A 26,496-nucleotide genomic window follows, 5' to 3' on the forward strand; every position below is an offset into this window, starting at 1 on the left:
CACTGTGACCGTCTTTATCCTCAGTGGAAGCTGAACTGAAACCTGTGTTCCCATGACCTGCTTCCAGTGGAGTTCCCTTCTCGCCCTGTGCTCTGGGAAGACAAGGATGAGCCCAGTTTGCCTTTCCTCTCTCCCTGCTGGGAAACTGGTTTGAAATTGTGGTTGGCGCAGGACCAAGTGCTGTGGTGGCCCTCCACGTGGCCACTGAAGTTGTTTCCCTTGGAAAAAGCATATTGAGAAATAGCACCTGAGCTGTTGGGAAAAGAGGAGTGTATGGACCATGCTGGGGGAGACAGGGATGTCTAGCTTGGGATGAGCACCTCCGCACTCCTCTGCCCTCTCTGCTTCACCATCTGTTCCATATGGAAAAACTTAGCCAGGTTGAGGCAGCTGAGAGCTGAAAGTGTGTTTTTTATGGTGCTCCAAGGCAGAAGGACACCACACATTGTAAAATACGGAAGAAGGAAACACAAAATAGGAATGTGCATCGCAGGGCCAGGGGATCTTCTGGGAGAATGTGCTCCAAGGAAACCTGCAGAAGCTTTGCCATGAGCTCCCAGTGCCAGCACTGCTGGTTCCATGTCTACAAGAGCCCTGTTGCTTTACAGGATGCAGCACCTTCAGTGGGAAAACTGAGGAATGGCCAGGCTGGGAGTTGGGACACACATCCATGCAGAGGAGAACCAGCACCCCAATCTGTGGGGCTCCTCCACTTCCTGGTCCCCATCAGCCTGCAGTTCTGCTGTGACTTCCCTTAACCCAAAAGACCCAGAGCTGCACAGTTCCCTGAAAATCCCAGGACTGCTGGAGACCCCCATGGGCAGCAGCACCTGTTGAGATCTTGGACTTTCATGGGGTTTTATGGATAGAAATCAGGAAAAGCTCATGGTGGCTGTGCCAGGAGGGATGAACTGAGCATCCCTGAGGCAAGGAGTGCAAAATCATCCTCCCTTGCCAATTCCTGGTTGAGAGGCAGTGCCATGGGAGCAGTTTCTGTTTTCCCCTCCCTTTTCCCCTGCTCCTCACCCCACCGCAGAGCTCCGTGCCCGTCTGCCTGTCCGTCTGCATTACCCCTCACTTCCACAGCTGCCGTTTCGGAGCATGCCTTGGAGGCATCCTGCCATTTCCCACAGCCCCGATATTTTTAGTCTGTGGTAATTCAGTGAACTCACGCAGAGAGCCTTCTCTGCTGGCTGCTGATGGTTGCCACCATCGGAGCAAGGATTTCACATCCAGCCCTGCAGAAGACGAGCCCTGACGTTGCCTTTGGTCGCTTCTGGTCAGCTGTGTGCATTGGCTCTGGTTGTAGTGGCATCTCCTGTTCTTGAGTGAAAAGGCAGGGGGGAACTATCACTGTTTTATGCCTGATCTCTCCCTCTTGCCTTCCCATTTTCACTGGTGGGAGTCAAGGGGGATGCTGGACCTGGCTGCCCAAAGCTAGAGCTTATGAAGTGTTTGGGATGCCGCGAGCATCTTTCCTTGCCCAAAGGGTACAGGGGAGAAAGGTACACCAAAGGCATGTCTGCACATGCAAATGAGGTGCTTCCAGCACCTGGAGACTGTCCTGCAGATGTCCAGAGGAATCTCAGCACCTCAACTCTAGGACTCCATCTCCCTTAGCATGTAGCAGGCTCACTGAAGCATTTGGAAGGATCTCAGGGCAGCAGGAGCAGCTCTTGGCTTGCATCAAACTTAGAAACACAGAATCATGGAATGGTTTGGATTGGGAGGGACCTTAGAGATAATCTCATTCTCTAGAATGAGCAGGGGAAAAGGGAGGGGGGAACAGAAACTGCTCCCATGGCAGTACCTCTCAGCCAGGAACTGGCAGGAAGGGATGATTTTGTGCTCCTTGTCACATCACTGTCTTTGCTGCCTCCTTAGCTGCCAGGTCCCCTCCATCCCCCTCAGACCATGGCATCTCCTCACCTCTTGCTCCCCCTGAGCAGACCAGAATCCAGTGCCACACCAGTGCTGTTTGCAGCCCAAACAAGCACAAAACAAGGATCGTGAGGTGGCAGCACCTGGAAAACGTCAGTACGCTCCACATCCCTTCCTCCATCTCCGTGCTGGGACAGTGGTGTCAGGTCAGCCTCAGCCAAGCTTTCCACACTCTGGGTATTTGGATTGTCCTTTGGCAAACATCTCTTGAGGGTATGATGGAATGTGAGTGACCTTAAGGGTGGAAGATGCCACAGTGGATGTGTCCTCACTTGGAACAGGAGGGAGATGCAATAAATGGGGAGAGAATGGAGACAGAGGGGACAGGGAGGGTGAAGACTGGGCAACTTGTGCCAGGGCCTCACCACCTTCACAGGGATGCCATTGACCACAACTCTCTGAGTGTGACCATCCAGACGGTTCCTTATCCACTGTGTGATCCCTCCATCAAATCCATGTCTGTCCAGTTCACAGACAAGGATGCTCTATGGGACAGTGTTTGATGCTTTGTGCAAGTCCAGGTAGATGGCATGAGTCACTTTTCCTTCATCCACCAGCACTGTAACCCTGTCATAGAAGGCCACCAGATTTGACAGGCATGACAGAAAATTTCCCCAAGGAATATTTTGTCTGTGATGCTGAATGGTGAGGATTCACTCATTGGGTGAGGTGACCCCTGTGCTGGCCATCACCTGCCCTGTGATGTCCCCTGCTCTCCTGGCAGGAGTTACTGCATGATGACCATGAACACCTTTGGGTGTTGTGTTCCGAAGCCTAAACACTACAGGTCAGGCCAGGATCTTTGCACATGAGCAGGGTCTGTGGAAAAGCTGGAGCATCCTAAAAGTGATGCAGCTGGAGGGGAAAGGAAGAAGAGACATCTCAAAGATGATGTGGCTGGAGGAGAAATTCATGGAAGAAGAGTCATCTCAAAGTTAGGGCATCCTGGAAGTGCTACAGCTGGAGGAGGAATTATGGAGATGTACTTGGTTGGGCTTGGTGGATTCATCTTTGAAAAGGGGATAAATGTGCTCCTGATACCCACAGCAGTGTTGTTGTCCATCCCACAAAATCCCAGGATTTTCTTATATGTTGCCCTTCTGAATGGCATCTGTACACCATCACCCACCCTTAATTTTTTTGGCCAGAATACCACTCCAGGGTGATGTGACCACTTGGCGACCAGCATGCTGAGTGGTTTGCACCCAGATTTGGGTTGTGTTGATTCCTTAAGAGCTTCAAAGGTGTCACCTTCCAATGAAATCAGGTGGGATTTGAGTTATCCAAGTGGGATTCTTCTTCTTCAATAGCTTATCTGTTCTCAGAGTTGTGAGGGCATTGCCTCCTCACTGCCCGCCCTTGCCATGCCTGTGCCTGCCCATCATCCTGTCATGGGAGGGGGACACGGTGGGTGAAAAAAGCTGCTTAGGATCTATCCCAGGGTTTAAATTGTCCTAGGTTATTGTTGGAGGATTAGGAGAGGATTTGGTATGATTGGTTGCAGCGGGTTAAATATAGCCTGGTGTGTGTTGGAGGGCTGGCATTCCAACAGGGAAGGGAGGAGTGGTGCTGTCTCGCTTTGCCCTTTCCTCTTTCATCTCTCTCTTGTGATTGTGGTGACAGGAAGGGAGAGAGCGCTGTCACCTCCTTCATAATATCACACTCTGGCCCTGGGATGCACAGGAGACTCCAGTGGTTCGTTGTGCAATTAACTTCCCTCAGTGCACGTGGGCTTTGCCGGCTCAAAGAGGAACTGAACCTGTGGGGATGGCAGGGGAACTGGGAGGGATGGGTTCCAGGGACCAGGAGGGATAGAGTCCAGGTTAGGGCTGCTTTTCCCTCAGTGACTTCCAGATCTGTGGGCAGCTCCTGGGAGCATCCCACAGCAGCCCCATGGAAGTGTCCTGGGAATGGTGGGGCTGAGTTGGGGCACAGGATGCAGCCAGAAGCTTCCTTGGGTTTTAAGGAAAAGAGGACAGGCTCTTGGCTCCCAAAAAGTGCTGCATTAGGAGGAACAGAAATAGAATAGCACATTCCATGTGTCCTCCTTGGAATGCCTGGGGCCAGCATTCCCCTCTTCGTGTCCATCTCTCCGTGTGTCAGGCCGTGGTTTCTACTTCAGGTCATCTCCATCATCGGATTCTGCCCATGTCCATGTCAAGGCACGTCCCCAGCACCTTCCTCCAAAGGCAGGACCCAGCCTCTCCTGCTCACTGGAATGAGCCAGTTGTGGGTCTTGGCCATGTGCTGGCCCTGTGTCTTCCCATGACCTGCTCCCAACCTTTTTGCAGTAGGAGAAGGAGAAAGAGAAGACCTACATTTCATTCCCCTTTCGGAAGGAGACCCATGTGTCAGGCCTTGGCTCCATGTATTATCCATGCTGGAGCCTGCAGCTGGCTGCTGGCACAGCACAGCGGGGGATGTGGGCTGAGATTTATAAACATGCTTCAGGCACAGCTGCTCCGGGCTCCCTCAGCTCCATCCATCTCCTGGGGCCGTATATCTTGCCATGCTCATCAACCCTTGTAATAAACGTGTTTCCTATCTTACGAGTTTTACCTTGCTTGGATAAATGTGCTTGGCTCTAGTAGTGCGGAAATCAGAGCAATCCATGGTGAGGAGGAGATACCCCAATGTTGAGGGATGCTGTGGAAGACCCCTCTGCCTTCCAGAAGTGGTGCTGAGAGTCCATGGCCTTGATATGGATGTGAACGAGGCTGCTTCTCTTCTGAATTAGTGGGAAAAAGCTGAAACTCCCAAGGTTTTCTGAATGCCCAGTAACTTTTCTCTGTGATGGGAGGAGGTGGCCCCATAGATGGTTCTTCAGATGGAGACAGAGGGCAGAGGGGTGTCCCAGGGAGTGCTGAAGCAAAGCAGAGGGGTGTCCCAGGGGGTGAGGAGGCTTGTTCCACCAGGGGTAGTGGCCTGACCAGGAATACTGGGCTCAGCTTGCCATCTAGTGGCAGTAACAGCCTTTTCCAGAGGGCCATGAGATTCACGGCTGTGCTCAGGGGGGATCACAGCCCTGCTGGGATATCTGCAGCTCCACATTGGAGTCCACAGGCTTGCTGTGAACTTTCTGCATTTCCCTCAGGGGCTCCGTGGGGATTGCCTTCCCTACCCTACCTGAGTGCACATGGAGCCAGTGTGGATCTTCAGGCCCATCACAGATCCCGCAGCCCTTTGGATGGCTAAGTTTAGTATCCCCATGAATACAGAGAAGAGGAGAGGTTGAGTGGATCACAGCGAGAGCCATGCTGAGTGAGGGAATGAGGTGGAAGGTCTCCGGCTCCCATTTTGGTGCCCCTCCAGCCCTAAGCTCCATGTCTCACCTGTCCCAAGAGCCAAAGACCCCTTGTCTGCCTTCCTCCAGCCCTAGAGCTGAGCTTTTCCTCCTGCCTATCTTGAGGGGCAAGTCTCTAAGACTGGGATCAAACCTGGCCCCATCTGACTCTCTTTCTTGGCTTCCAGGGATGCTGGTGGTCAACGTCACCTGGAGGAACAAGACATATGTAGGGACGTTGCTGGACTGCACACAGCATGACTGGGCGCCTCCCCGGTAAGTGGGCAGTGGGCTGCAGGAGGCTTCAGTGGACTCCTGGGCACTGAGGGCAAACCCAGCCCCATACAGCCCCCATGGCACTCAGAACCCTCTGCCCTGTGCCTGTGGGGCTGCCATGGGGATTGGCACCTCCTACTTGCACAGCCAAGCTGCTCCCATGGCTCTTTGCCCTCATGGTCACAGGTCCCTTATCCTGAGGAGCGAAGATGGTTGACCGCATCCCAGTGGACCTCTGTGGTTCCTCTTTATTGGGCAGTGGTGGGATGAGTCTGGGGGACTGGTAGCAAGGGGAGGAAGGGGGAACCCACAGTGCCACAGGGATGGTGCAGATCGTCATGGTCTTGTCTCTATTAAAACTTCCATGTCCTCCTCCCGGCAGGTTCTGTGACTCTCCTACCAGTGACCTGGAGATGCGCAATGGCCGGGGCAGGGGCAAGCGCATGCGCCCCAACAGCAACACGCCGGTCAACGAGGCGGCTGCTGCCTCGGACAGCAAAGGGACCAGCAACAGCAGCAAGACCCGGGCAGGAGCCAACAGCAAGGGGCGCCGGGGCAGCCAGAACTCCTCAGACCACCGCACCCCGCCCGGCGGTGCGGCTGAGGACGTGAAGGCCAGTCCCTCCTCCGTCACCAAGCGGAAAAGCAAACCGCTCTCCGATATGGAGCTGAACTCCAGCTCAGAGGACTCCAAGGGCAGCAAACGCATCCGCACGAACTCAATGGGCTCAGCCACCATGCCACCCGCTGCAGTGAAGGTGGAGCCAGCTGTCCTGGACCGCAACTGCCCTTCTCCCATCCTCATCGACTGTCCCCACCCCAACTGTAACAAGAAGTACAAGCACATCAATGGGCTGAAGTACCACCAGGCCCACGCACACACAGATGATGACAGCAAGCTGGAGGCAGACCTGGACAGCGAGTATGGTGAGGAGCCATCCCTGCACGCTGATGTCAGCAGCTGCAATGGTGCTGCCAGCTCTCAGAAGGGCTCACTCTCACCGGCTCGCTCGGCCACCCCCAAGGTGCGCTTGATGGAGCCCCACAGCCCCTCCCCGTCCAGCAAGTTCAGCGCCAAGGTCCCCTGCAAGAAGAAGGTGGGTGGAGAAGGGGACACGGACCCTGGTGCCCTGTCCAATGACGGTTCCGAGGATGGTCCCTCTGTGGCTGATGAAACGAGTAACGATGACTTTGACTCTCTGGAGAAGCGATGTGTTGATAAGGACAAGTCAAAGAAGGCCTCTGGTGCTAAGCAGGAGAAAATCCCTTCCAAAAGCTTGAAGTCTGCTAGACCCATTGCACCAGCCATTCCCCCGCAGCCAATTTACACCTTCCAGACCGCCACCCTCACCACTGCCAGCCCCGGCTCCTCCACTGGCGTAGCCACCACTGTGGTCCAGACCATGCCCAACAGCCCCCAGCTCAAACCCATCCAGCCCAAGCCGACGGTGATGGGAGAGCCCTTCGCCGTCAACCCTGCCCTCACCCCTTCTAAGGAAAAGAAGAAAAAAGACAAGAAGAAGAAGGAGCCCAAGGAGGTGGAAAACCCTTTGACTCCTGGCAAAGCCTGCAGAGCAGAGGAAGGCAAGAGCCCTTTCCGGGGGGAATCCAGCGACCTGGGGATGAAAGGCGAGGGGCTGCTGAACGGCTCGTCTGACCCCCACCAGAGCCGGCTTGCCAGCATCAAGGCCGAGGCAGATAAAATCTACAGCTTCACTGACAATGCGCCCAGCCCCTCCATCGGTGGTGCCAGCAGGCTGGAGAACGCCAACCCAGCCCAGCCCCTGACCCCGCTGCATGTCGTCACCCAGAATGGGGCAGAGGCCAGCTCAGTGAAGACCAACAGCCCAGCCTACTCTGACATCTCTGATGCTGGGGAGGATGGGGAGGGCAAGCTGGAGAGTGTGAAGGCGAAGGATCCAGAGCAGCTGGTCAAGGAAGGTGCTAAAAAAGCTCTTTTTCCTCCACAACCACAGAGCAAAGAGTCTCCCTACTACCAAGGCTTTGAAACCTACTATTCCCCAGGCTACCCCCAGGCCAGCCCAGGGCCCCTGAACCCTGGCGGGCAGTCTGCAGCCGAGTCACAGGCCTTGAAGCTGAAGAAGGATGAGGAGCAGGAGAACCCGGAGGTGAAAGTGAAGAGTGAAGGCTGCGAAGAGAAGAAGGCAGAGCTTGGCAGTGGCTCCAGCCAGCAGCCCTCGGTCATCCAACAGCGCCCCAACATGTACATGCAGTCCCTCTACTACAACCAGTACGCTTATGTGCCACCCTATGGCTACAATGAACAGGGCTACCATGCTCACCTGCTGAGTACCAACCCTGCCTACCGCCAGCAGTACGAGGAGCAGCAGAAGCAGCGGCAGAGCCTGGAGCAGCAGCAGCAGCGAGGGCTGGAGAAGAAGGCGGAGCTGGGCTTGAAAGAGAGGGAGGCAGCACTCAAAGAGGAGTGGAAGCAGAAGCCGCCCATGCCCCCAACACTGACCAAAGCCCCAAGCCTCACAGACCTTGTCAAGTCGGGGCTGAGCAAGCCCAAGGAGCAGGGAGGTCCTGACATGGCTAAATCCGTCATCATCCCCAAGCTGGAGGACTCGTCCAAGCTTTCTGGTAGTCAGGTTGCCGAGGGGCTCAAGGTGAAGCTGAGTGAGGCCAGTCACCTTGGGAAGGAGACCGCCGAGACAAAGGCTGGCTCCGAGTGTGGCCGGCAAGCGGAGGTGGACCCTGTGCTTTGGTACAGACAGGTAATGCCCTGCCCTGTCCGCCAGCTCATCTAGGGCATTGCTCCTGGAGGAAGCCCCTCACTGGGTCTTTGCCACAGGGCTTTGCTGGGGATGTCACCTTGGAGAACTCATGTTATCCTCTGCTTGTGGTGGGACTCTACGTTAGATTCCCTCGAGGCCAGAAAAGGGATGGGGCTGTGAGGTCATGGATGGGCCAGGGAGAGCCTGGGGAAGAGGATTGGGTTTCAGTGGTCTCTAAACCCAGGCTGGGTTTGGGACAGGGCTTGGAAGGGGGTTGCTGTTCTGATGGTTGGCTGTTCTTGCAGGAAGCTGAGCCCCGGATGTGGACCTACGTGTACCCAGCAAAGTACTCGGACATCAAGACGGAGGATGAACGGTGGAAAGAGGAGAGGGACCGAAAGTTGAAGGAAGAAAGGAATCGAAGCAAAGAAGCCACATCCAAGGAGGACGGGAAGGAGAGCACCAGCTCCGAGTGCAAGCTGACTCCCCCTGAGGAGCCTCGCATGGTGGGGAAGGACCCCAGGCCCAGCGTCCATGTCCCTGTGTCCTCACCCCTCACGCAGCACCAGTCCTACATCCCTTACATGCACGGCTACTCCTACAGCCAGTCGTATGACCCCAACCACCCCAGCTACCGCGCCATGCCCACCGTCATGATGCAGAATTACCCAGGTAGGGAGCCAGGGCCTTTCCAGGGACTATTGCCCAGCTGTTCCTGCTCGCAGGATGGGGGGCAGCTGTGGGATGTCCTCTTGCACACATACAGAACCATGAGCTCCCACTGGTCTACCCAAATCCTCTCTGTGCCCTGACTGCTTTTCTCCCTCCAGGATCATACCTACCCTCCAGCTATTCCTTCTCTCCGTACGGGAGCAAGGCATCTGGCAGTGATGACAGTGATAAATCCCGAGCCAGCCCCAGTGTGAGCTGTAAATCCAGCTCGGAGTCCAAGGCCCTGGACATCCTGCAGCAGCATGCCAGCCACTACAAGAGCAAATCGCCCACGGTGAGGGTCAGGAGAGCGCTGGCTTCGCTCAACTCTGTGGGACACTCCCTGGATCCTGTACCAAGCTGGGAGCAGTTCCTCCTGCCATAGGGTTTGCTGTACCTGCTACTGTGGGAGACTTTGATTGAGTATTCCCACGGTACAAATCCTTCGGGATGAACCAGCCAAACCTATGGGCAGGGCTGGCCCAGGGAAGCACGGGGGCTTCCCCAAACCCTGCAGGGACCTGGGAACACCTGTCCGTAGCCCTGGAGCTGGGTGGTATGTGGGGGCTGTCTCCATCCCATGGCTCCTGCTGGGCTGAGCTGGGAAATGGAACTTGGACACAGTGAGAAAAGAGCTGCCCACGAATGGGACCTGTGTCCTAAGCATGGCTTTTGGGCTGTGACACCCCTGTCACCTCATGGGAGGCCTTTGGGCGAAGGTGGGAGAATATTTTCCCAGGGTGCGCCTCGGAGTAGCTGGTCACATCCTTCAGCCTGTGTCTGCTTTCTCCTCTCCAGATAAGCGAGAAGACGTCTCAGGAGCGGGACCGCAGTGGCTGTGGGGTTGTGGGGGGTGGTGGGAGCTGCAGCAGTGTTGGGGGAGCCGGAGCAGGAGAGAGGAGTGGCGACCGGCCCCGCACGTCACCCTCCCAGCGCTTGCTCTCAACACATCACCACCACCACCACCTCGGGTACTCACTGCTGCCAGCACAGTACAACCTGCCCTATGCAACAGGTGAGAGCTGGGGCTGGGCTTGGGAGGGCCGGGAGGGAGCTGGACCCACCTTTGGGCCATGTCCCCTTCCATTGTCCCCTGACCCGTCTGGGTGCCTGGCCTGGGCTACCATTTTGTGATGCCACTTCTCCTCTGCAGGTCTCTCCTCCACAGCCATCGTTGCCAGCCAACAAGGCTCTGCTCCCTCCCTGTACCCACCTCCCCGGAGGTGAGAACGGTAAGGCTCTGCTCCCACCGGGATGGGCACGCAGGGGGTGCCCTCAAGGGTTTAGGGTTTGCCCATCACCCCGGGGCTCGTGGGAGCTGACTTGCCCTTGGGTTGTGGCAGGACGTGATGTGCCGGGATGCCTGGGCTATACGAGACATGTGACTGGCTCACATGGGGAAGCGCTGGAGACTCCTTTAAACATCAGTTGAATGGTGTTAATTGTTCCGCTTGACGTTTCTGCCACGATCCGAGGCAGGCTCTGTCTTCACCCCCCCGTCGGACACACACTGACTGCCCCCCAACACCCCCTTTGGTGAGTGGGTGAGCTGGTACCTGCGGAAATATTTATTCTACTGGGCACCAGCGCTTGGGATGGAGGCATCTCGCCCATCTGGTGCATATGAAGAGGAAACAGAAGCACTGAGGTTTCTCGATGGATTTGGGACCCTACCATGTCTCTTCGAGCTGCTGCTTCACAGTGGGACTGGGGGCAGGCAGTGGCTTGGAGCATGGGGCTGAGCCTGCCATGGGGTCTCAGGAAAGGAAGGGCTGGCTCACATGGAGCCATGGTGGGTGTGGTGGGGCTGATGTGAGCCTGGGGGCAGTGTCAGCCTGGCTGGAGGGAGCCATGGGGCACAAGGATGTAATGCATATGGAGCTCTCCCTTTCCCAGTCCCTCATCTGGTCCTGCACCCCACAGCACCAGCTGCTCTGTGCCTGGGCAGGAGCCACCAGTGCATGGCTGATGGCCAGAGCAGGGCTGGGGGAGCTCTTGGCCCTGGTGAAGCAGCCTCTGCCCTGGGGGGCTGGCACGCCATGGGGCTTGGGACAGTGGAGCACAGAGCTGGGGACTGTGCCTGTCACCCTGCCTGAGGCTGCTGGGGTCCCCCTGTGCCATGCACAGTCCAGACCTGCCTGAAGCTCCTGTCTGTGGCTTTCGAGTTGGTTTCTGAACTGCAACTCTGCAACCCCATGGCCTATCCTCTTCCCCCCTACTCTGGCAAGTGCTCCCCAAAGCCTGGGACAGCACGCCCTGCTCGGGGGAGGCTGTGGCTCCCTTTTTCATCCACCTTTTGCTTTTGGGGTGGCTCCCCCAGCCTGTGGGCAGGTGCAGTGAGGAACAAGCACACTTACATTCTGCCAGAGGCATATGGGGGCTGTGCCGGTCCCCACTCTGGCCTCATGCTGGGGCTGGGGGTACTGGGACCTGGAGGAAGCCAGTCCCTGCTCCTGGCTGCTCCCCAGAACCGAGGACAGGGGCTTTCTGGTCCTCTGCCCCCAGCCCCAGAGCGGCTCTCCCTGGGCCGACGCTCTACCTCGGCCCCGCAGCGGCCAGGCTGCCCCAGCTCCTGCCCCCTCTTCTGCTGACCAGCCGGGGGGACACGGGGGCTGTGGGTCTCGGTTGTGTGTGTGTCCGTGTCGCACCCGGCCCCGAGGGCCGCTGTACGGGGATGCTCTGCCCGCCGGGCTCTGTATATACTGTAAAAAGCAATTGTTTGAAAGCTGTTGTTTTGGGTTTTGTTTTCTTTCCCCGTTTCTCTCCCATCCCACCATACCCAGCTGGAAAGGAGGCGCTGGCTGCTCTCGGCCCTGGTTCAGGTGCTGGCAGCACGGTGGCGCCAGCTTGCTCTTGTTGTTTGACTCATTTTTCTCCCACTCTTTGTTGTCTTTGGAAGGAGATGTGGTCCGGCATGCTCCGTGGGGACAGGGTGGATGATGCCCAATGGTGGCTCGACCCACCCCATGCTGTTACGGGGCCACATGCAGCCACTGGGCTGGTGACCAGAGGGAGCGCCACACCCCACCCATGAAGTGTCCCACTGGCTGCTCCTACCTCCAGCCTCGGTTGGTCTGGCACAGCCTGGCTCCTGGCATGACCAGGGCCCACCAGTGGCTCCAGGGGCACAGAGAACAGTGTCTGGCCAGGGGGACTTGGGGGTGCCACAGGCTTTGTTGGCAGTCAAAGGGCATTGGGAGGCTGCTCCCCACCTTCCCAGTTGGGTCCCAGTTGAGTCTCCCTTTAGATGTTGAATGAAACAACCGTTTATGCAGAATAGGTTTGAGGTTTGACGTTTCTGGGCTCCCCAGGGTCAGTCGTTGCCTGCGGGGCCTCACCTGGCCCCTGCACTGGGGGGGTCCCCACTGCCCGGCCCCTGGCCAGGGCGTTGGACTGTCGGTGTTTATAGCTCTTGTTTCCATTGGCGTTGCTGTGTTGGGTTTCATTTCAGTCTTCCTGACTCTGCCCTTCTGTAAAGTGTACATTATTACCGAGTTCCTTGTTTTTTTATATATATATATATAAATATATATATATACAAACTGTACTCTTCTTGCCTTTGTACATTTGGGCAAGGAGGGAGAATAAATCTTTTTAAGAGACAATCACAAACCTGTGAAGGTGGCTTTTTCTTCTTGCTCCCCCCAAGTCTGGTCCTTTATCCCCAAAACCTGTGGCCAGTGATTTTTGGAGGTGGGAGAGGGGGTTCGCCCCCATCACTGGGGCATCTGAGAGGGCTCAAACAGCCTCATCAATCCAAGGCTGCATCCCTGTGCCCCTGGATCAGGGCCCCATGCTGTGCTCTGGCATTCACAGTTCCTGGGGGTGTTGCGGTTGAACTCAGATGGCGTAATTTGGGGCAGAAGCTCCCAGGCTTGAACCCCTGGGCACCCAAGATCCTGTCCTCCATCGTTGTCCCAGGGGAGCCACTGGGCAAGCAGGGCATGTCACAGGGCAGGGCTAGGCTCCTCCAGGTCTGCCACGGAGCTCCTTGTGGGAGGTAGCACCGAGGGGCAGCAGAGGCAATTTTTACATTTTTCAGAGGCTTTCTAAAGGCACTGGTGATCTGAGACCTCCAAATTTGCCCAACTGTGCTGGAGGCAGGGCAGGAGAGGATTTGAATTGTCAGAGCCACACGTGCAGTGGCACAGCTTCATCACTGCAGCTCATTGAGCTCAGCCTCACTCCAGCTCCTGTGACCAGGATCCTGCACTTTACCAGTAAAGGAGCAAAGTAGTTCCCATCCCATCACCTTCGGGATGTGCTGGAGTGGAGCACCATGTGGTGGCAGCAGGGCCCTGGCACATGCAGGGACACCCTGGAGGCACTGGGTGGCAGCAGGGGCAGCTCCAGCTGTAAAAAAAGCATAAAACTGGGCCCTTCAAAAGCCAGGGAACACCCATTCCACTGTTCTGCTCTGTCCATCAGCACGTCCCAGCTCTGATTCTAAACTGAGTTAGGGTCTGAGTAGGGAGCAGAGCCATTGGCCCCTTGGTTTCATGGGAGAGGAAGGAGGGCAAAAGAGACACAAAGTTTAAAATCCATCCTAGGTGGAGGGTAAAGGCAGGAGCTTATTGTGGCTCTTTGGACCATCTCAACTATCACAGTACACATCAGGAAACTGTTCCTCCCAAATAAGCAACCCCAGATGTGTGAACTTCATCTGAATGCCCCTTTTATTGAACGCCGTGATAGTGCAGTGGGAATATGGAACAGGGTTAAGACTGCTTAAAACAAAAGCTGGAAGAGCAAGAAGTTTCAAAAGAAAAAAAAGGGGAAAAAAGGTTAGACCAGTTAAACCAGCATCGGAGGGGAGACGCACAGAGGGTTTAATGTAGTGTTAAAGGATAAACTCAAGCGTCTCCTGCATGTGCCCCACACCAAACCAGGCCATTTGCTTGAAGTCTTGAGTGGGAAATGAAAGCATTGTCTCCCAGCTGAGCACACGCCGGGCGGGCGGGAGGCACCGACGTGGGTCCAGAGGAGTCCCAGGGGTGGTGCCGCACCCCGGTCAGGGCTTGGGCCCCCGGGGCTCCCACACCACGCAGCTGCATGGGAAGAACTCCTATGCCAGTTCATAAACATCTTCCTTTTCCTAGTGATGATTACATGTGTGATAGATAGTTCTCTAGGCAACACGTTTCAATGAGAGTCAACTCTGGGAATACACAGCCCAATCTAACAATGAGAAATGCGCTTGCAGTCCGACAGAAGCTTGGTTTCCCTTTCCTCAAGAAAGGAGGTGGAACCCTCTCTCCCCTCCACAGCATGTTGGGGTCCCGCTGGAGTCCCCACTGCAGCTACTCTTCATCAGAGGAGGAGCTCTGATCCAGGGGGTACACCATGAACATCACATCCGGCCGCGACGGGACCGCGGGGTGACCAGGCCGCACAATCTCAAAGCCCAAGAAGCTGAATGTCTTCAGGAGTGGAGCTACCAAAGAGAAGAAGATCTGTTACCACCAGGAATGATCCTCTTTACCTACCTTACCCTCGAGTCATGAATATCAGAGAGAGCATGGAACACCCTTCAGAAGTCCATCCAGAGAGGAACCATGTTAAGGGGTCAGCCCTCTCGAACAGGTTTTGTCTCTTCCTGTGCTCATCACAAGCGTGAAGGGGATTGGAGCTGTGTAGCTGAGCAGCTTTGTCCATGTTTCTTCCCTTCCCCCTGACAAACAGCAATGGTTGGTCATCCACCCACACCAGCCACAGATCCCTGCTTTCCCAGGACATGTGGCCACCCCACAGGTTTTATCCTGCACTTCTGTGGGCCCTGAGAGCAGGACTGACAGCAGCAAACAGGAACTGCTTAGGGACTAGGAAGATGCTGTCTCCATGAGGAGGTCCTGGAGCTCAGTGTAAATGCCACACAGCTCGGCACAGCTTGGGAGCACCCCAGTAAAGCCATCTTGAGTTACACAGGTAATTCAGAGCAGGGTCAGCCCAGAAGCCCCCACACCTCAGGGCTGCCAGACAACGTTCTGTGACACAGTTAACTTACTGAAGCAATGACTTCCCTGTGACCCGTAACAGTCACCCCCAGTGTACCATCTGATCCCTACGGCCCCCTTCGGGTGATCAGCTCCAGGGCACTGAACAGCCATGCAGAGAAGCACCTGGAGGTATTTTCCAGGCAGCACTGAATTTCAGCTGCACAGACAAGGACCTGGGATCTGGAGTGCTCCACAACTCTCCACAACTCCTACAAACAAGCCCCAGCATGGGCTGTCCCTTGTCCTCAGACTGCCACCCACGCAACCAGTGCTGGTGGTGACATAACAGCCAGGACTTAATCTGCAAATTATTCTTGGCATGCTAATATGGGATGATGACATCTTCCTGGGCTCAGCTCAGCTTAGCTCTGCTAACGCCCTTCATTTCAGAGAAGTTGGTGCAACTTACAAAGCTGTGGAGTAAAATTAGAGCTGGGGTTGGAATTACCACTGGGGCACAGCCTGTGCCTGGTGGGACTTAAAGTGACACATCTCCAGCCTGGTACCTCCCCCAGCCCCCTGTGCTCTAATCCCTCACTCAACAGGTCTGTCTTTAGATCATAAAGCCCTGAGAGCCCTAAGTCTTGAGCCAGGGCCAGGATTACCTCTAAGTCTGGGAAGAGCAAAAGTGCCAGGAGATCTTTAAAAAGCAGCTGAATTATAGTGCAATAAGCTGGAAGTACTCGTTTCCCATCTAGTAAGTCCTCCCTGGTTTCACCTTCCACGTCACAGCAGCCTGGTGCCAAACGGAGACTTCACTGCTTACCAAACGGGGAATATTAACTGATTGTGGATGAGAAAATCCTCCCAGGTCACTCAGGAACAGCTTTCTGCACCACAGTATTGGTATGGCAGAAAAGCAGATCTTGCCATGGAATCACACAACGGTTTGGGTTGGAAGGACCTTAAAAGATCATCTTGTCCCACTTCCTGCCATAGGCAGAGACACCTTCCACTATCCCAGGTTGCTCCAAGCCCCGTCCAGCCTGGCCTTGGACACTCCAAGGGATGCAGCAGCCACAGCTTCTCAGGGCTACCTGTGATGTTGCCATCCAGCAGATCTGCTGGAGAAACCAAAACACTCCCTCACCCTTACCCTCCAAAAAGGGCTTATTTCTTCCACAAGGAACTATTTCCATGAGAATTTTGTATGTAATGACCCGGCAATAGGAAAGGCCATGGGCCTTGCCCTGGGATTCCCAGGTTTCTGTACAGCTCCAGCAGCACTGTGTGGGCTGTTGGGACAAATCCGAGCACGGGGGCCAGTCCTCACCTCGATCTTCTCTGCTTTTTCTGAAGCAGATGAAGACATAGTTGACTTTCATTTTTTCTTCAGCAAACTCCAGCAGTGCTGACAACCTGCCAAGGAGGGAGAAGACAAAGGGACATCAGCTCTAGGAAGTCCTGTCCTGAGGAAGCCTCTGAGCGTTATCAAATTATCAACTGGATGTTTTCAGGCACGAAGATTGTTTACAGCCCCCTTCCAGTGAACAATGGGTGCTGAAACAATGGTCTTCCTGCCCTGCAGATCTAAGAGCTGTCCTTGCTCCGAGACACCGACAAGTCCCTGTCCTGGCAGCCACAAACACCCTCCCCACCCGTGGTGCTTTGGGACTGAAGCCTTCATGGGCAGGAAGCGGAATATTGCAGCTGGTCCTGGGCCAGGCTGCATTCCCTCCACTGGCAATGCACAAGGGGAGAATCTGGGAATTCTGTGCTTTTAGGGAAGGCAAAACGTCCAGAACTGAGCTCCTGGCAGGCAGAGAAGAACAAACCATGCCTGGAGGAGCATGTGTACAGGCAAAGCCGTTTCCTGAGTGCATGGGCTGGATGGCACAGCTGCTGCACCCTGAATCCTCGCTTCCTGCCTTTCCAGCTGGATTATTTCTGCCACCTCTTGATGGAAGCTGCGCTGCATTAACCCCTCTGCGAGCCCCCAGGGTGGCACACGGAGCCACTGCTGTCACTTTTAACCACTGGCCCTGCCAGAGCAGTGACAAACAGGCCTTCACTTCACATCTCATTAACCAGTCGTCAGCACAGGGGATTCAATTTGCAAGGTTCTGTTAATATGTTAATGAACTACTTTAATTGCGGCCTCTCCTCCGCTGTTTCACCCAGCTAAAAATAACCTGACAAAATTGCGCTTTAAGTCACAATGACACTGGCAAATAAATCCCCTCCCAGAAGGACCCACTCCCTGGAGAGCTGAGAGATTTACGGGGGGACTGGAGAAATTACACAAACATTTATCTGGACTCAGAGTCAAATGAGAAAGTGTGAGACAGCAACAGCACTGCCACTTCCTGAAGGTGCCCAGCAAGGGTTTTTTCCTTAATTAGCCGGTGTCACTTAGGGATGAAGCCTACTTGGAGATTTAGGAGGAGTTGAGAGCTCCACAGAGGAATCCAGCAAAGCCACAGCTACATTGCAGCAGAGACCTCTGGCACAGCACTTGGCAGGAAGGAGCTGCTCTGGAAGCTGCGTTTACACAAACTTCCCAGAGCTGAGCTGTCTGGACAAAACACAACTGGATTCTGCCAAGAGGAAAATCAGAGCTCCTGGCAGAGCCTGGTGCCGGCGCGGCAGCGCTCCAAGAGCAGATCCACCTACTGATGAGGAGAGCATCCATAGGATGGAAGGGTTTTTTTCTTTGAAAAAGAGGAAAACCAGCCAAGAGACACATGCCAAGTGGCCAAGAGAATAATAAAAAGAAAAAAATAATAAAATATCTGAGAAAGGTTTTGTTGGCTTTCCATACCTAAGTATGCAAAGATTCATTTGCTCATTTATTGCTTGTTTTTCATCAGTGTTGGGACTCCAAAAATGGTAATTCATCTAAAATATCACCAGGGGAAAATATATCTGTGGGGGCCTAATAGGACAGTTCTCTGCAGACGTGGGAGCAGGATGTGCTTCAGACACACAAACCAGGAATGGAGCTGCTATTGCTCATCAGCTCACTCTCTGCACACACAGCATGGAGTCCCAGAATGGTTTGGAATCCCAGCATGGTTTGGGTTGCAAAGGACCTTTAAAGCTCATCTCATTCCATCCCCTGCCAGTGACACCAGGGGCACCTTCCGCCAGACCAGGCTGCTCCAGGCCCCACCCAACTTGGCCTTCCAGGGATGGGGAGTCCACAATCACCCATGTAAGCAAAGTCCTGCCTCGCAGGGCCCCACGGCCACAGCTCTGGTGTCCTGAACTTACCCTTCTTTGCTTCCATCAGCTAATAATCCATCAGGGATTTCCACAAAGAGGCTCTGGTTTGAGAGCACTGCATCCCAGGAGGAGGTCTTCACCTCTGTGACCTTGTACTGGAAGTGGACAATATGAGGCTTCCCTTCGTGCACTGGGACGTCTTGGCTAACAGTGATCTTCTCGTCCTGGGAAAACAAAAATGGCAAGGTTTGAACACTCAGGGGACAACTGGAGAGAGCAAATGCAAGTAAATGGCATTAGGGTTTTACAAAATCATGCTTTTCCCTTCCCCTTTTGCTGGCTCAGGTACACATCATACAGTTCTCAGTGCTCAGAGTGATTTCTGGCCAAGCACAGTGGTGGTTCATGAACTGCCCTTCCAAGAACACAGCTGGACCGAACACACTGGCAGAGCTTCTGCTGCCACAGCCTGACCAGTTTTGGTGCCTACCCCAACGCCAACACAGCCTTTCTGTTCCAGGGATGACCACAAACTGCTTTCCCAAATTTTCCAACCAAAGGTTTGCCTTCTGCTGTAAGGGAGGAAAACACACACTGCAGGGAGATCACAGAGCAGATCTGAGACTGGCAAGGAGGTCTTCTCCAGAGACCACAAACACATGTCCCTCTCCAGCCCTGCCCCAGTAAGAATGCCAAGCATGCAGATCTCAGATCCAGCTCAGCAGTTCCTAGAAAACAGTCCCGTGCTTAAAACTCCGTTCCTCCACACAATTCCTGCAGGGAGTTGGCTTGCCCAGTAACCATTTCCATGTTTCACTGCAAAGAGCCCCAGTGAAACAGCTGAGTTAATGCTGTCGCTGTAGGGGAAGCTGGATCGTCCCATGTGTTGGTGACACTTCATGCATCCCTGTCCCCTCACATTCCCAGCTACCCACACAGCTCTGGAGGGCAGAAGTAAAGCAGATATCCAGGGTCATGTGTGCTGTGCTCCTGAGTCACAGGAATGCCTGGGAAAGCCATGTGTCCCTCCCTCTTCCAAAGGTGGGGCAGGCAGTGGTTTCCCCTACTGGGTCATTGGGTCAGTGGCCATCCAGCCTCCAGGTATTTTAATTTAACAGGGTGATTAATTCAGCAGCCCCTTACAAGCCTTTACTGGTTCCCCAAGCTATTGTCCCACTGCTTTAATTCCTATTACCTCTTGTCCTAAAATAGCTTGGTTTGACTGTTGTGACAAAGAGGCCACTGAGGACCTTAATGGTGGTGACAAAGTAACCCCCTGTGCAAATGGGGAGCTGCTTGGCCATGGTGAGTGGAGCAGAGGAAGCTGCCCTTCATTTAAAGTCCACAAAGCTGAGCTGAAAAACAAGTTTACACTTCACCAGAATAAATATCCTGTAGGAAATAAGTTTATTCATGGAGGTTGAAAGAAGTCTGCATGGCTGAGCTCAGTAGTTTTAAGCCAAGTGCACCGACAGACAGCTGCACCAGTGAGGTCAGGCTGCTGCAGTCAGGGCTGAGCCCAGAGAGAGCTCTGCACTACAAAAACCAAATCCAAGGGGATTACGTGCATATCCCTCAGCACTGACTTTATAGGAGCATTTTACAGTTGTTGTTAAGACTGCAGAAAGCGTCTCTGTTACAGAAAAGTCACTTCTCTCCAGAAAAGCTCACAGATGCTGCTTTTCTCATACTCACAAAACCAAAACCAGGGTGAGGAAGTTGAGGAAAGTGTGCTGGGATTGACATGTGGGTGGGAAGACTGCCAGGAGCACTGCCATTGGAGGTGAAAAGTGTTCTGAGCCATTTGGTTTGGAATTTCCTTGTCTCCAGTTCTGCACTGTGCTCCAAACCCAGCAAAGTTGTTCCTGAAACCCCCGTGACAGCCCAGGAGCTAAACGCAGCACAACCACAGGGATTAACAGAACCAGTTCCCCTGGTTCAGTAGGAATTATGTTTACACAGCTCAGGCAGCTGACACTTTATTTCTAGGCATCCAAACAGAGATGCTGGGGAAGAGAAGCTGTTCCTGTGAAGCAACAGCAGCCCAAAATTCTTTGGAAGCTGCTCAAAGCAAAATCCTGTCTACACAACAAGCACTCAGTTTTAGTTCACCCTGGTAAATCCCCCCACAAAATCCCCCTGCTACATTACTGTGGGCAAAAAAAATCCCAGCAGACTCTCTCTTATAGCAGAACACTGGCTCTCCACCCCTCAGCTCCATTTCAGCAATGAAAAACCACAAGGACAAGCTTCCACTTGGTTCCAATTCACTGAGCACGAAGTTTTCCAGCCCAGCTCCGCTCCTCAGATGTCCCAGGAAGGACAGGGGGAGGACCCGACGTGTTGGCAGGGTCAGAAGAAAGGATGTTATGATCCACCCTGGCCAAGTGACTGGAGAGAGCCATGGGAGCTCTGGCTGCTGGCATGTGCTGCACCTGCAGCCTCCTGCCAAGTCTGCCAGCCAGGGCACGTCCCGGACGTTGCTGTGGCATTCTCAGCTCCAGCAGAGCTCCCTGGATGGAGGGCAAAGCTTTAAGTCTCTTAACACAAAAAACCCAACACCTATAGGGAGCCCCAGCTGCTTAATTTATAGTGCTGTTGTATCTGGGTGCTGTGTGTGCCAGAGGAGGCAGCTCCTTCGGAAAGGTCATCCCTTGGACTGCAACAGCTGATACAGCTGGAAAAAGGACTTAAGCTTTTGGATCCAGATGCCCTTCCAGGTCATGCTGCTGCCTGAAAAGCTCAGGCTGCTGTAACTACAGCACTGCCAGACTAAGCAGGCAACTGAGGGTGCAGAGAGAGCCCCCGTAACCCCCACCTGAGGTCTGACACACCTGGGGGCAGTTCTGGGCCCCTTATTCTAAGACAGACATTGAGGGGCTGGAACATGTCCAGGGAAGGAAACAGAGCTGGAAAAGAGTCTGGAGCACCAGGAGCAGCTGAGGGGGCTCAGCCTGGAGAAAAGGAGGCTCAGGGGAACCTGGATGCTCTCTGCAACTCCTTGACAGGAGGTGAAGCTAGGTGGGGATCAGGCTCTGCTTCCAAGGAATAAGGGACAGGACAAGAGGAAATGACCTCAAGCTGTGTCAGGGGAGGTTTAGGTTGAATACGAGGGAATATGTTTTCACCAAAAGGGCTGCACAGGGCAAGGGTGGAGTCCCCATCCCTGGAGGGATTTAACAGCCACGCGGATGTGGCAGTTGGGGACATGGGTTAGTGGTGGCCTTGGCAGTGCTGGGGAGCAGTTGGACTTGACCTCAGAGGGTTTTTCCAGCCCAAATGATTCCAGGACTGTATTACTGAAGGGGCCGATTTTCTGACAGATTCCACTAGTTTTGTCAAGCAATAAAACCTGGAAGAATTCCATCCATATTTCTGGGATGCAGCTATCTGTCCACCCTGCCTACACACCACTGCCAAAATCTCTGCGAGTTCAAGGCTGTACTGAAATCAAACACTCAGTCTCCAAACTGTGATTCCTTCCACCAGCTCCTTCTCCATGCTGAGCCCATTTTCTGCCTCTGGGCCTTGCATGGTGTGTCTACGAGGCTTGGCAAAGCTGGCTAGCAGGCATTCCACCTGCAGGGTCTCCTATTTCTCACCCGCAGGGCATTCATTACTTGTCCTGAGCCTTCTTCAAGCTGTTTTTGTACTTTCTTTCTGTGAAGAGAGCCTGTTGTGCTGCTTCTCTGGAGTTCACACCCCTCTGACATCTGTGACAATTCACCTTGAGCATTAAGCTGACAGGACATTGTTACTTGAGGCTCAGAGTCTGACATTTTTTCAGAATGCAAGCAGATGAGGAACATGTTAAAAATTCACCAAAGGAAACTCTGAAAGCAGCTGTGAGGTCTGGGAGTCTCTCATGAGCTCCAAGATGAGACTGGGAGCTGTGGCCCAGAAGGGTCTGTATCTTTTCATCATGTAACATCGGTGTGCCGCCCACGGAGCAATTACAAATCAAGTCTAACACCTATGACAACACCCCTGGCTCAACAGCTAAATTTGCAAGGTGAGCATAAATTTAGGCTGCCTCATCCCTGGCATATGGAAAAGCAGCCCTTGTCCCAGAAGAGAGACAGATGTGAGCCAAAGTCACACAAGTGCCAATTATTCTACAGGAAGGAGCAGCCAGATCTCATTTGGCAAGAAAGGTTCTGTGGAACAAAGAGGGACAAAAAATGACTTGCACAGAGCTATGTGCTCCTGCAAGTCTGTAGGCACAAACTTTCCTGATCTTGCCCTGCCCTGTGCACATGTTCTAGAAACACCCCAGGCTGAGAGGTGGGTGGCTGCCTTTCCCATCTGTACCTGGGTTCAGGCAGCTCCCAGGCCCCAACAGCTTCACCTTCCTGACCAGGGCACAGGAAGGAGCTTATCAACCCTTCCCTTGCTGTGTTTCACCTTTCTGCCTCTCGCTTCCTCCTCCTGCCAGGCATTTCAGGAGTCCTTTCATGTTTTGATAATGCAGGCTCTGCGGACAATAGCAGCAACAGGCCCTTGGGAGCAGGGCTGCTGAATGACCTGCTGCACAATGGGCTTTCATTTCTTAATAAACAGGTGATATTTAAGCAGGAGAGCCCTGCCTGCAGCTCAGTTGCTGAAAAATTACCTGTTCTCCCACTTATTACCTTGAAGTTCTTTGCATTTATTCCCATCAGACTGCAAAAGGAACCAAACACAGTTTCAACATGGGTACAGGTCGTTACTTAAGACATTAAATCTTTCTCACCTTATATATCAGAGCTGAAAGAGAAGGATCCCTGCTACCCCCTCGCCCACCGGGGATCTTCGACAGTGGGTGAGGGGCATCAGGAGCACCACAGAGGCCCTGGAACGATGTGCCTGCAGCACTGCAGCTGGGGACAGTTACTCAAAGGTAAAATACTACTGCAAGAGAAAAAAGAGAGAACACCAGGTTACATTAGCAGGGATCATGTTTTGGAGGCTCCAGCGCCTCAAAACCCCAAATCACTCGTATCCCTGCTCCTCCACAGCACCCGGATGTCGACATCAAACCCACCCACTGCCCCAGTGGCACCAGAACTGGCTTATTTTGTTAGGAATGGAGGAGGGGATGGAGCCAGGAACTCGGAGAGAGTGCTGAGCAACCTCATGCTAATCAGGGAGGCCTGGAAGGCTGCCAGGAGCAGATGGCTGGGAACGCATGACCAGATGAGCACACATTTTCTAGAGACAAATATCTACAAATAGATCAACAGGGCCCAGGAGGAGGAGGTTTAAGTTTCACATTTTCAAAATGAGGAGCAAAAGGGCTGGTTCTTCAGACACGTTCAACGCGCTCCACAACGTCCGCAGCGACATGTTCACAGGCACATGAACCATCAGACAAGTGTTCTTCACCCCGACCCTAAAAATTACAAGTTCACCCCAGAGATCTACTTTTACAAGCAAGAAAACACATTTTCCTTGCAGTTTCCAAATTTGTTTGCAAGTCCTATGTGTGGTCTTCCAGGCTCACTTTGGACACAGATTTTAATACCTGCTCTGGCTTTTAGGAAGCTCTTCAAAGCAAATTACTTTACTTTTTGGAGCTTTGTTTCCTCTCCAGCACCACAAAGCCTCTGTGTGGAGGCTCAGCGTTCCTCTAACACAGCCTGCAAAAGCCACACAGGGCAATCAGTCCTTCCCCAGTGCTCCCATTATGGAACACACCAGAGCAAAGCTCTGGAAGCACCACCAAAAAAACAAAGGGGTGCAGGTGGGTTTTCATGAGCACGAGGCCGAAGTGGATAAACTCTGCAGCTGTACTGACAACTCACTGTCTGTCCTGAAACTTCTCACTCGAGCAGTTCCCAATACAGTGTTTTTCTACTCTAATCCCTCTCCACGAGGCAGACAGGCTTAAGTATCCAAACACCACATATGGAGCCGCACTGTCAGAACCACCTGAACCCCTGTGAAAACACGGGATCACAGACTGGTTTGAGTTGGGAGGGAATTTAAAGCCCATCCAGTTCCAGCCCCCACCACGGGCAGCGACACTTTCCACTAGACCAGGGGGCTCCAAGCCCTGTCCAACCTGGCCTTGTAACCTGCCTGTACAGGCTGCAAACCAACTACTGAAATCTGGCATTTCTGAATGCTGAAAACACAACTCGCAAATGCTGTTATGACACAGGCAGTATTTCCCAAGGATCTCGGCTTTCCACCTCCTATCAGAACCACCTTTCTACAGGAAACACAAATATTCTTCCTTCACTTATTTCCTCCTCCAGGTTTGGTAGACTGGGCTCTGGGACAGGGTTCCCACGTGCTGTGGCTCAGAGCAGGGTCCTCTTGGAAAAAAGGCCGTTTAAATACACCAGAAGAAGATGTCCGAGGGCAAAGCCGGGTGTTTTGTGCTCCCCGGCGTGCCCGGGGCTATCAATGGGCTAGTGTGTGTTCAGTAGTAGTGGATGTGGAGAGGATGACAAAGCACTTTGTGCCGTCCCCACCCCCAGAAAGCTGTTGGCAGCTTTGTTATTCCCTTCCCTCCTCCCTCACCCCCCAGCCAACAATGTACTATTGATAGCTCTCTCCAACTTGTGGCCAAGGCATGGAGAAGCTGGAAAATGAAGTGGAGTTGTGGGAAAAAAAAATCAAACAGAGAGGCAGTAGTTTTCATGCAAAGCAGCTCAAGACACTTCCCAGTTTCGTTTCCTCTGGCACATGCAGAAGTCAAAACACAAGCCCCCTTCAGCTGCCAAGCGCTGCCCATGGCACTGCCCAGACCTGCACACCACCACTATCCCAACAAAATTAGGCTCCCTGCACGTCACCAATATCCCTTTCCAAAATTAGGGGTCCTGAGAGCAGCACCCTCAGGGAGTATGTGGGGCATAGACTAAAAGAGGTTTTGCTTCTTCCAGCTGTGCTTCTGTTCCCTGGGAAAAAGTTCATGCAAACACCCAAACCATTTAAACCCTTCGTGCATCTGTGCACGAACAGCCCACCATAATGCTGCTCCCTCAGGCCTGGTTGTAGCTTAAAAATTAAGCTTATGCTCCCTTCTGACCTCTCTCCTCGAAGAAGCTGCTTTCCTGCAGCTTGGTTGCGATTAAGATGCATTTAGATCACCAAAGGCCTTTTCCTGGAGAAACTCCTCAGTGAAAGCCCTGCCCGAAAGGGAAACTGGAAGCCAGCGTTACACTCTCATCCTGTGGGTGTAATTTTAACTCCCTAAACTGCCAGCGATCCCAACCCCGTGCCCTGTCCTCGGGAAGCGCAAAGGACACCTCGGCAACTTGGGAACACTGTCAAGGCTGCTCCAGAGCAGCCCTTGCACCCGGAGCCGGGCCGGGACCAGCGCCTCAGGGGCTGAAATCGGCACGTTTGGGGGGCTTTATTTGTTTTGAACACTTAGATCAGAAGGAAGGATTCACAAAGCTCCCCTGACACTGGAGAAATGACGTTCTTTTGTTTGTTTTCCTTTCTGCCCCTTTCCGAAACATGCTCTGGAGATGCGGCTGGACTTGGCCCATAATAATAATATTATTATTGCAAGACACATATTCAAGATTTGAGGAGCAAATTGTAAATAACCATCTGGTGGCCACAGCACAGGTCAAGCATCTCCCACAGGGGCAGCGGCCAAGAACCGGGGCTGCTCCGTGCGCATCCTCTGGGCTCTTATCGGCGACAGAGGCGCAGGAAATGACACTGGGGACTCTAAACAAGGAACAGACACACGAGATAAAACCGATCGGCTGAGAAAAATGCACAGATCCTGCAAGCTAGTGCCTGCTGATCCCCAACCTGCCTTGCAAAGCCACCTTTCCAGGGAGGCAGGGAGAGGTACGGGGGGTGCGGGGGGAGAGCGCAAGGGGTGGTCAGCGAGCGGTGTTCAGGCCTCGGTGAGCCCAGACCCACCCGCGGGAGGCTTCTCCACGGGAAGCGACGCCTCGAGGGGGATTTTAAGCGGGGATAAGGCGGAGCGGCCTCCCCGCCGCCTCAACGCCCGCCCGCGCCCCGGGGCCGCCCGCCGCCGCTCCGAGAGGCGAAGGAGGGTGGAAACGGCGGCGCAGCGCACCTGTCCTGGGTGTTTATCATCCTGGGCTCGGCTCCGGTCCGGTGCAGCTCGGCTGGTCGCGCTGGTGCCCGACTGCTGCTACCCCCGCTCCGCTCCGCTCGGCGCCGCGCTCCGACTGACCCCGCGGGCCCGCGCGCCGACACGCCCCCCTCGCCGCACGCCCGGCCACGCCCCCCCTCTCCCCGTCCCGCCCCGCGGCGCGCGGGCAGCCCGCGAACCCAAGGGGCCCAAACAAAGGCGTGAGCCCGGCCACGCCCCCCGCCGGTGACGTCACCGCCCCCGCGCGCGCCGGGCGCGTTCCTGAGGGGATGAGGGGCGCGCGCCCGAGGATCCCGGTTTTCCTCAGGGTCCCGG

At 54.2% G+C, this 26,496-nt stretch overlaps 2 protein-coding genes across 4 annotated transcripts in view; one reads left to right on the top strand and one right to left on the bottom strand.

Moving 5' to 3' along the window:
- Nucleotides 1–12,555, top strand: part of ZNF609 (zinc finger protein 609) — a 62,598-nt gene extending 50,043 nt beyond the window's left edge. For 2 of the 3 annotated variants that reach the window (XM_071567992.1, XM_071567994.1), the window contains exons 4-9: nt 5,413–5,500; nt 5,883–8,238; nt 8,544–8,910; nt 9,069–9,244; nt 9,748–9,964; nt 10,103–12,555. In XM_071567992.1, the coding sequence (XP_071424093.1) occupies nt 5,413–5,500; nt 5,883–8,238; nt 8,544–8,910; nt 9,069–9,244; nt 9,748–9,964; nt 10,103–10,176 (3,278 nt within the window). In that variant the 3' untranslated portion in view covers nt 10,177–12,555. The remainder of the gene's footprint in view (nt 1–5,412; nt 5,501–5,882; nt 8,239–8,543; nt 8,911–9,068; nt 9,245–9,747; nt 9,965–10,102) is intronic. The other variant, XM_071567993.1, reaches the window with a different exon arrangement.
- A 1,052-nt stretch (nt 12,556–13,607) lies between these two features.
- OAZ2 (ornithine decarboxylase antizyme 2) lies at nt 13,608–26,283 on the bottom strand. Its single transcript, XM_071568502.1, is given in 6 exon segments — nt 13,608–14,383; nt 16,219–16,304; nt 18,159–18,334; nt 22,843–22,923; nt 22,925–23,000; nt 26,143–26,283. Coding segments are annotated over 6 exon segments (573 nt in total). The 5' UTR covers nt 26,163–26,283; the 3' UTR covers nt 13,608–14,249.
- Between the last annotated feature and the right edge of the window lie 213 nt (nt 26,284–26,496).

Source organism: Pithys albifrons, chromosome 13 (genome assembly GCF_047495875.1).
Source record: "Pithys albifrons albifrons isolate INPA30051 chromosome 13, PitAlb_v1, whole genome shotgun sequence".
Taxonomy (NCBI): Eukaryota; Metazoa; Chordata; class Aves; order Passeriformes; family Thamnophilidae; genus Pithys; species Pithys albifrons.